At 34.2% G+C, this 10,831-nt stretch overlaps 1 protein-coding gene across 2 annotated transcripts in view; it reads right to left on the bottom strand.

Moving 5' to 3' along the window:
* The window catches only part of MAP4K3 (mitogen-activated protein kinase kinase kinase kinase 3), a 204,299-nt gene that overhangs the window by 36,502 nt on the left and 156,966 nt on the right, over nt 1-10,831 (bottom strand). For both annotated transcript variants that reach the window (XM_047068836.1, XM_047068837.1), the window contains 4 exons: nt 9,151-9,209; nt 3,075-3,113; nt 2,789-2,842; nt 773-815 (listed from right to left, as the gene is read on the bottom strand). In XM_047068836.1, coding sequence (XP_046924792.1) covers nt 773-815; nt 2,789-2,842; nt 3,075-3,113; nt 9,151-9,209 — 195 coding nt within the window. The remainder of the gene's footprint in view (nt 1-772; nt 816-2,788; nt 2,843-3,074; nt 3,114-9,150; nt 9,210-10,831) is intronic.

Below are 10,831 nucleotides of genomic sequence, written 5' to 3'. Positions count from 1 at the left end.
TTCAAAGCTTTCATAATTTTTTTAAAGTATAAAATGAAATGATAGTTGAATAACCTAAATGAAAATATAGTAAAACATTAGATGCCAAGACGGGCCAGACTCCAATTGTCATTTATAAACCCTGATTTCAAACCTTGTAACAGCTCATTTTATAAACAGTTCATTTTATAAACAGTTCATTTTATAATTAAAACTTGCTGTGCATATAAACATGTAAAATAAATTTATATTAGTATTACCTATATTAACTCATTGTGCCTTTTAAAAAAAACCCATCAGTGAGAATTTTAGCATTTTACAATGTTTCTGACAAAACAGTTGCCAAAAATTTTTGAAAATTATTCTTATTGTTTTTTAAATGTAAAAGTACCTTCTGATAATTTAGTATCTATGATAATAAATCACTACCCATTACCCATTCTTAGGAAATCATTTACTAGATCATAGCTTCTGAAGGAAAAAAATCTTACAAAAAATGTGAGATTTCTAAGCCAGGTGAATTAATACTAACCCATTAATTTAATCATTTTCATGTATAAATTTCTAGAACTTTATTATTTAGAATAAATACTAAATGACAAGTTGGATAATTTAAAAAAGCAACCAAAATTAATCACAATCATCAATATCATGGCTGGTAACTTCATGTTTTCTTGTGGCTCTCAAGTGAAAATAAGCTACGGAGTAACTATTAATATAGTACTGATGTGACAGACCAACCACACACACCCACACCCACACATAATTCAAACTGAAAAACAAACCTGCTTACCTTTGGTGGCAAAGGAGGTGGAACTTTTGCTTTCATGGTTGAACTATAAAAACGTAAAAGTTTAGGATCAGAATTGAATGATTACTAAAGTGTAATTAATTTTTCAGAGATATGGAAGAAAATTTACAGAAACAAGTTCCCTTTCCTGAGATTATGAGTGTTTTCCAAAACGTTCTGTACAATGTTCACGTTATGCTGAATGAAGTTTTATTCAGAAGTAATTAAGTAGACATGCTTTCTTGGTTTCAAATTAAAATAGGAAAAGATAACTACAATTCTAGTTTATATCAATTGAATGGTAATTATTATGAAAACACTAGCAACAACTAGTTAGGGAAAAACAGCAAAATGATATAGTATAAAAATATATCACAATGTAAGCTTCATTTTTATTACTGTTAGAGATGAAACACCTCTGATGAAGCTCATCAAAAGCTACATACATTCTCTACAAAATTTTAGGCAGAATTTATCTGATTGAAGCTAAGATTCATTATAACTCAGAATTGGGAGTTTTCGATGTACAAAAACTTAAAAGATGGAGCATAAACTCTCAGATGAGGAAACAGGTCCAGAGAAGTTAAGTGACCTGATTCAAGGTCAAAGAGTACTGAGACAGAAAAGAAAACCTATGCCTTTATGCCTCCAACTGCTAGTCAGGTACCTGTCACTCTACCATGAAACTGCACTTTTCTTTAAAGAAAAAAAGAGAATCTAAAAAAACTAAGCCTGAATGCTTATGTAAGTGAAAATATTCCCATATATCTGATCCAACAGAACCTTGTAAGAAGAGGAAGAGAGATCTCTCCTCACTCTCTTTGTACACACCAAGAAAAGGCCATCTGAGGACACAGAAAGAAGGCAGTTGTCTACAAGCCAGGTAAGAGGGCCATCACCAGGAACAGAATAGAGCTGTGACAAATTTCTGTTATTCAAGTTACTCAGTCTGTGGTATTTTGTAATGGCAGCCTAAGCTAAGACACAGCTTGGTAACAAGGAGTGGAGTACTGCTACAACAAATACCCCAAATGTGGAAGATCTGCTTTTATTTTTTAAGATTTTTTCTTTAAAGTTTATTTGAGAGAGAGAGAGAGAGAGAGAGAGAGACAGACAGACAGTGCATGGAGGAGGAGCAGAGAGACAGGGAGAGAGAGAATCCCAAATCCCAAGCAGGCTCCACGTGGTCAGTGCAGAGCTCAACACAGGGCTCCATCTATGAACGGTGAGATCATGACCTGAGCTGAGATCAAGAGTTGGACGTTCAACCGACTGAGCCAACCAGGCACCCCTGTGGAAGCAGTTTTGGAATCAAGTAACAGGTAGAGGCTGGAAGAGTTCTGAGGTACATGCTAGAAATATGGACGCTAACAATGATTTTGCTGAGAGAGAGAGCTGAAGAGAAAGTTTCCCTCTTCTTAGAGAATGCATCAATAACTACCAGGAGAATACTGGTAGAATGTACACATTAAAGGCCATTCTCCAGTGGAAATGGTGGAGGTCTGCAATGGAAATGATGACCACATTATTGGAAATGGGAGGAAAAGTGATCCTTGTCAGAGAGGTAGACAACTTGGCTGAATTGTGTTCATATTCTAATGTTTAGTGGAAGGTTAAATGAGGTTGTAAGAGTGAGGTCCTAGTTGGATAGGATTAGAGGCCTTCTACGAAAAGGGGAGAGAGGTTTCTCTCTCTGCGTGCATGCATGCATGCATGCGCTGATGATAGCCCATGTGAGAACATGGTGAAAAGACACCCATCTGCAGGCCGAAAGAGAACTCTCGCCAGGAACCAAACTGGCTAGCAGCTGGAGCCTGAACCTCCCAGCCTCCAGAACTGTGAGACAACTTGCTGTTTAGACCACCTCTCCATGGTATTTTGTTAAGGTTGCCTGAGGTAACACAACTAGAACAGAGAAAGAAACTGTGATATAACCCATAATACTCTCAATATAAAGCTGTCAAACCTATGAAATCACATCAAATGACATCTTTTATCAAAAACAGAGAAAGAACTTACTGCTTGGATTCATCATCATCCCCTTCATCATCTTCTAAATGTGCCACGTGCCCTCTAAGGACAAAGGATAATTCCACTGTTACTAAATGGACTTCACCAAAATGGCTTAAGAAGAAATTTTACAAAGTGTAGGAAGGGCTACTGCAAGACAGCATTTTATTTCTGCAGCTTTACAGGATTCAGAATTAAACAACAAAACGTGAGGCTACATGACAGAGAAGGGGGCAAACAGACTCTACTCTCTGTGACAAAAAATATTTTAAGCTTAATTAAAAATCAAAATTACCGCTGATGTAATTCTTCTTCAACAGACTTCAGAAGACTCCTTAAAAGAAAAAAAAAAACAAAAAACAAAAAACAATGTGAATAAATAAGGAAAGGAATACCAAGTACATATTTTCATCATTTGAACCTTAACCATAAATTTTTAAATTACTTTTTACTATTTTCTAACATCAGCTACAATGATCTCTATGCCACAGAACATCAAGTTATACTTAATAATATATCTGTATTTTCTGCTGCTAATGTCTTCATACATGTATTTGAAATGAACAAAATAAACCCTAATGTTTATTGAAAAATACCAGTTCAAACAGAGGACAACCCACCATGAAATGTCACAATAGGACTGACAAAACCATAATTGCAGGGTCATAGTCAGGAGTTTCCAGGATTCAAATTCTACCTGGAACATTTTACCTGACACCTGAAATTATATTTTCTTTTTCTTAAAATAAGGAAGGTGACACACTTTAAAAAAAAATCATGCTCTCAGGCAATCCTACAAAATGAAACTCAACATGTTGGATCTCTCTGCAAAAGCATGCATGCATGTGATGTGAATACATGAATGTAGTAGCACTTTGCTTTCACAGAAGACACTCACTTACCTGAGATATCTGTTCTCCAGTGGTGTACTGGCAAACACATTTACACTTTTGGGAGACTAAGCCTGTATCAGACCAGGTGCGAGGATTTTATCATTAGGAGCAAGTTATGGAACTTTGCTATTCAGGAATGTGAGAGAACTCACGGCATTCCTGAGTTCCCTTCCTTTTCGCTGCATGGACTTGCAGCGAACCTCCTATGTTGCACTCTTCAAGCATAAAAACTCAGCAGCCTTCTTAAAGCCAACGGGATAGGGAGAAATATGGTTACTAATAGATTACTGAGGTAAAAGTGAGCCAACGGAAAATCTACTCTCCTCAAAAGGTAAGGCAATACCTTCTGATCATTTTTCCCACTGATATATATTGGAAAAAACTCCCCTTAGAATTGTCAAAACATAAAACCAGAGAAATTGAAAGGTAAAGTTAGCTGGTATGAGCAACAGAATACATTTTAGTCTTCAAATATTTTAATTAGGCCAGCTTACTAACAACCTAAGTATTAAAAAATGACAAAGCTCTAACTTGAGTGGTAAATGACATGGGAAGGCCATAAACTAATTGCAAATCCTACTCTGCAGATAAAAAAAATTGAGGTACTTCAGTCAAATGTGTGATCTTATTTACAAAGCTCTTCAAGGGCTAGTTCTAGGGAGATGGGAGCTTCTGACTACGGGCAGGATCGTAAGTGATGCCAGCCTGTAAAGCAAAGACAGCCTGCATCTGAGTCCCGCCTCTGCCACTGTAAGCCGTGTGGCCTTCAATAAGTACTTTGATTTCCCATTGCTTCAGTTTCCATATCTGTAAAACAGGAATTATAACAGTACCTACATCAAAGCATTTATCGAAAGATACAATGAATATGGGTAAAATGCTTGGAATAGTAATTTAAAATACAGTAAGTACTCAATTCACATTTTCTTTATTATGATGTGCTACGCAACATTTCTTTAAACTAGCAATTCTAAGTGTGGTCTAGGGATCCCAGAGGTCCCTTGGCCTCCTGTAGGGGGTCTGCAAGAATAAAACTAGTTTCATAATACATATAATACAAAAAAGCATTTACCTTTTTCACTCTTAATTTTTTCATTGGGAATGAAACTCTGGAGTTTTCCAGAGGTTATAAGATACATGATAACACAACAGATTAGTAGCAGATATGAGAATTCAGCTGTCTTCTAATAAGCCAGATATTAAAGAGATTTGCAAAAAAATATAAAACAATGCCAATTTCCTTACTATTATTTTGTTTCAGAAAGATAGCTGTTTTTCATAAAAAATGTTATTAGTGGGCCGCAATAAAGTTTGTTGAATTACATGGACATATATAAAATCTATTAATGCAATTATTTGCTGCTTCTAAATCTCATGAGAGGAATTACACGGTGTTAGGTTTGAGGTGGCATTTAAATTGGTCCTTAATGATGAGAAATTTTTAAAAAATATTTATTTTTGTAGAGAGTGCAAGTGGGGTAGGGACAGAGAGAGGGGGGCAGAAGATCGGAAGTGGGCTCTGCGCTGACAGCCTGACAGCAGTGAACCTGACGTGGGGCTCAAACTCACAAACTGCAAAATCATGACCTGAGCCGAAGTCAGACGCTCAACCAACTGAGCCACTCAGGTGCCCCCATGAGGAATTTTAAACACACACACACACACAAAGTGTTATTTATGATAACATGTAATGAGTATATTACTATTTTAAGTAAATAAATATTTTGAAAAGTTCTCAGTTTAAATTTCCAATACCGTAAATATTGACAGTTATAACACACATAAACAAAAGCTCTGGAGTCCTCAGTAATTTTTAAGAGTGTAAAGGGATCCTGAGACCAAAAATTTAGGAAGCACTGCTTTAAACTATGTTACCAAGTTAAATATAGTATCTCTGAACTGTATAGTGGGCTTTTATATCATTTTAGAAGATAGGAAAAAATTTTTTTCTTAAGCACATGCCAGTATTTTGGGGGGGTGCACCTCTTTTTCCAATAGAGAATATTCAGATTTGAAAACAATTAAGAAGTAAAGTAAAAATGTACTTTATTTTTCAATTACCATATTTAATTGGACTTACAGGGCATTCCACTTTTTAAAAAAGAATGTTCCCAGGAGTACTATGTTCTCCAAGAATAAGAGAGAAAGGCTGAATAAGAGAACATGGAAAAGCAGCTATGCTTTATTGTTAGGGACTCACGTATATTTTCAATTCATTTACTAGTATATCTCCTACTATGTGTTACCAGGTATTTTGTTAATAAACTTACAGAATTCATGAAGTGTTAATGAAAAGTAGGATATATGATTTGCTTCTCAGGCTTTATAAAAGAGAAAGTGAAACATGGCTAAATTTGCTAAGAGGTGCATTTATGGTAAATACTGTATCTTGTGAGCCCTGGGGAAAAGTAACACTGATTTAATCACCAAGATTGGGTGCTATACAATAAACCACTATCCACTGGTCCATGTGGATTCTTCTGTTATGGAATTTTTAGAAAGTAATGAATGAAGTAAAACAAAAATGATGCCCACAGATACTGAGTTACTAAGTCAGTCTAAAAACATTAGGATATCTGGATGAAAATGTTAAAAATGGGGAACAATATGCAATCACAAATTTAACTGATGAAAGTGAAGAACTGACACAGGGAAGTGAAAAAAAAAAAAAGAAAGAAAAACCCACAGCCAAAATATTTAGCATATTAAAATTAGCTAAGAAATTCACATGCTGGTTTCTGAAATCTTCTGAAATTGTCTAAGTAGCTAAAAACAATCTTTAAGTATTGTCCTGAGTATATCTGAAGACAAAACAAAAAATCTCCTATCTCTTTAAAACCAAAGAGCAGTTTTATTCACTCACATTCACTTGCTTTTATAATAAATTACTTACTGAGTAAATACTACACAAATAAGGGCAATTAATAAGTATTTATTAAACCGTAACTGTCCTAAAAATGCTTTGCAATGATTATTACATTTCACCCTTAGCACCCTACAAGGCAAGGACTATTATAATCCCCATTTTACTAGAGAAAATTGAGGTAAATTTCTCAAAGTCACATAGCTTACAGGAAGAGACAGTTCTGACTCCAGATATGGCATTCACTACTACTACACTCAACTGTGCTAGGAACTGTGTAATTCAAGTTACTTTTTTCACCATTATTTAAGTCTTTAGAAGAGAATTTAAGTTATCTCTAGAATCTTTGCTCTACATTAAAAACAATCAGAAATAATTTAGTTTTCTTTTAAAAATAGTATTTTGTTGGTTTTAAATAATCAGAAAAGTTGACCCCAACAACAGCATTCAAGAGAAAAGAAAACTCAGTTAAGTCAAAATACATATTCTATTAAAAAAAAAAAAAAACACCTACACCCTATCTTAGTTCTTGTATGGTCTGGAATAGGTAGAAACCCATAAATGGAAATCTGTCTGCCTGATCACCTATGGAGAAAGCAGGAAATCCTGTGAGTTTTAAAACACTGCCTGGTCACAAGAATAAAGCAGACATATCAGTACAGTAAGAGAAGTGCTACATCCATGCTCATGTCACATGTATGTATATACCTGTACACGAAACACAGCCAAAGGTCAAATTTTTGGCCAACCTACCTTGCCAGTGATTCGTTATATAGAATACAGTTCCTTAAGCAGGGATCCAATTAATCAAAAAATGAAGGTTGGGCAAATTATTAACATTTTACCTAGCCAAAGTAACTATATACTATGAAAATGTCTAACAATCAGATATTAGACAATGGGAACTAAGGAATCTGGAAAAGCATTTAGTGATGGGCCATATTTCTTTTTTGCATTTTTGCTAGTATATAATTTAAAAATATATTTAAAATGAACCAAAAAAGTGTAAATGGAATTTTTCTCCGAATCATCCACTGTCTCTTAAAATACACCAAAATTTGCTAACAAGGTCCTTAAAACTAGTGACCTTATATTAAGACAAAATAATAAAAAAAGCACTTCAGAATTTTTATTTGCTAACCACTATGAGACAAACCTTCCTTTGCTGTCCATTAATGAATCAGGAGAGATTATAAATAGCACACAGTTACTATTTAGATAAAATCTCATTTTTCTATCAGGGAAATTGTATGCCTTTTTCCCATTTTAGGAAACTTAAATCAGGTTAATTAAAAACAAATTCATCGTATTTAATTGAAATGCAGCTTAAAGGGGCGCCTGGGTGGCGCAGTCGGTTAAGCGTCCGACTTCAGCCAGGTCACGATCTCGCGGTCCGTGAGTTCGAGCCCCGCGTCGGGCTCTGGGCTGATGGCTCAGAGCCTGGAGCCTGTTTCCGATTCTGTGTCTCCCTCTCTCTCTGCCCCTCCCCAATTCATGCTCTGTCTCTCTCTGTCCCAAAAAATAAATAAAAACGTTGAAAAAAAAATTAAAAAAAAAAAAAAAAAGAAATGCAGCTTAAATCTAAACTAATGCATTTCTCTAGGCAGTCATTCAAAGTCTCTTCTCTGTGTTGAGAAAAGATAGGGTATTTAAATTAAACATTTAGTCTAAAAAAAGGAGACACGATTTTGCATTGTCTTTAAATCTGAACTACTGTCTTCAGTCATCGTTCCTCAACTGCTTAAACTATGGATGTATATATATTTTTCAACTCTCTAATGTATAAGTGAAATTATATGTTGCAATTTTAAGATGTTCTGATTGTTAAAACAATATCTACATTGCTGAGAGATTTTGACAATTTAAATAGTATTTCCTTACATATTAGATTTTATAATGGTAATTTCTCCATGAACTCAGAAAATGAGAATCTACAAAGAACAGCAGAGTCCTGTCCCCTTACTCTGCTGAGGACTATGAACAACTTAAATTGTTACTCCTTGTAAGCTGCCTTTTCACCACAGTGCTGTACCACCTAGACAGTGCCTGGTGTACAGTAAATTGTTCTATTTACTTCTTGCATGAATTGATAATTCTGAAGACAGCAGATGCATTTTAACTACTATCTCCTTTTTGGAAAGCTCTTAACAACTAAAAAGTTAGGATAAAGAGTTGTAAACACTGTGAATATTTTCAGCTATTTTCAGAGCCAACACACCTGGGATATGTACCAAAGCAAGTTTTGTAAGGAATAAACAGGTCAACCTTAAAAATAAAATAAAAAAATTCTGAAACATGTATCGTCTTCAGTTGGAATGTACTTCGTTTTCTCTAACAAGTAAGGTCTACAAAGTAGCTTGATATAAAAAACATAATGTCTCCATTATGACAATTACTGACTAAATGATTAGCAAGGTAGCAATGAAAAAAAGTTGAAAGCGTATTATAAAAACCTATCTACCAGACTAATACAATTTACTTCTGGAAATATTAACATATTTTTCTATATTAAATATGTAATAAAATGCACAAGATATATGTAATAAATAAATTAAAATATAAAGCAACTTAATTATTCTTGAATATAAATTTAATTTAAAAAGAACTTTACTTACTTGTTTGCACCCAAAAAGTAACTACCTTGGTGTCCTTGTCCATATTCTAGTTGTAGATCCTAATAGTACAAAATGATGTATTTAGCAAAATAGTAGTATATCACAAATCATAATACACAAATATATATATTTTAGAAGAGAAACCCCAGACTGCAAATAAATCTGTATTGCTATATGTTCTTTAAAAAAAAGGTATGGTAGGACTTCCAACAATAAAAGATGTCAGAAGTTTGTAGTTGTGGTTTACGTATTTTATTATTTAAGTTCAGTATTTTTCTGGGAACTTGTTTGAATAATATATGTAAGTTTCATTTATGGTTATTGCTTTCTTAGTTAAAATTTGCAAAAAAACCCCAGTTTTTAAAAAGAAAAATGCTCAAATAAGGTATTTTAATAGCAAAGCTATAATGAAGCAAAAAAATTACAGAAGAGAACAAGCAACAAAAATCTTGACTTTGTATAGAAGATCTGCAATAATTATGTATTTATACACATTCACACACTTCTATTGTTGCTTCAGGCAGGTAATAATTTTTAAACATATAGAATAGGTGCTCTTTTTAAGTAAATTGTATAGATGAACATGGGCAAGGTTGCAAATTACACTTAAAGGGCTTTGAATAATTTTTTAAAGAGCTAAGTAGTGAAACTTCAAAGGAGTATTACTAAGGCAGTTCCTTAACTAAACGTTTCCACTGAATGCTATGGGTTGTAGGCTTAAGAATTGAAATTTAAAGGGGTAACAACATAAATGCTCAACTCAAACGCCTTCTTGAGGAAAAAACTGTTTTCCAACAACTATGGAAAGTACAAAGTAAAGCTTCCTTTCTCCCCTTAAGTCACTGTATTTCAAGCATGATTTTAACAATAAAGGGGAATATTTAACATTTAAAATGAGTTTTATTTTCATCAGAATATAGAATAAAGTGTTTTCTAATACACAAGGTATCGCCAGATGCACAGTCAGGACTTAATGCAAAAGACACCTCCTTGGAGGAGGCTTCCAAGACTGACAGGAAGGAAGGTGCAACCTTTCCCATGTCTTCATGGCATTGAATACACAGTTCTCCTCTAGCACTTAAACTGCCTTTTAATTAATTTATTAACCAGTTTATAAAAACAGAAACCAGTCTGTGAGCTCCTCAAAACAGGAAAATTGTTACATCCATCTTTCTTCCCTACAGGCCCAAAGTCTAGAATAGCACCTACCACACACTAACCAGACCCTTAAAACAAATTCTTGTTCCAATGCCAGTAGTTCATTTTCCTGCAAGCAGATAACTAACACTCCAGCCTCATTAAGATACACAAATTCTAGATCACAAAAATACTAAGCCTAGGAACATAAGAACTCTAAACGATACATTACATTTAAGTAAAAAGCACTTTAACATTTAAGTACTCCAAGACCTGTCAAAATAAAAATCCTGGTTTAGACAAGATTCAAATCTTGTCTTCTTCAATATTTGCGTTCTTTCATGCACAATAAATGTTCTTACTAGTGACAGAAAAGAGAATACATCAAAAACAGTAAGATTAGTCAACCATCATCACACTGGTATCACATGAAATTCTAGTGCAAAAGGATACCTGTTCTATTTAATTCATAATGATATTAATAGGATGCTATCACTGCTACCGTAAGACTGCTACACAATTATTATGCTGTACAACTGAAGTG

Source organism: Lynx rufus, unplaced genomic scaffold, assembly GCF_022079265.1.
Source record: "Lynx rufus isolate CCGP_SWC_20201006 ecotype Redwood Valley unplaced genomic scaffold, mLynRuf1.p SCAF_8, whole genome shotgun sequence".
Lineage (NCBI taxonomy): Eukaryota > Metazoa > Chordata > Mammalia > Carnivora > Felidae > Lynx > Lynx rufus.
This window is presented reverse-complemented; position numbering and strand designations above follow the sequence as displayed.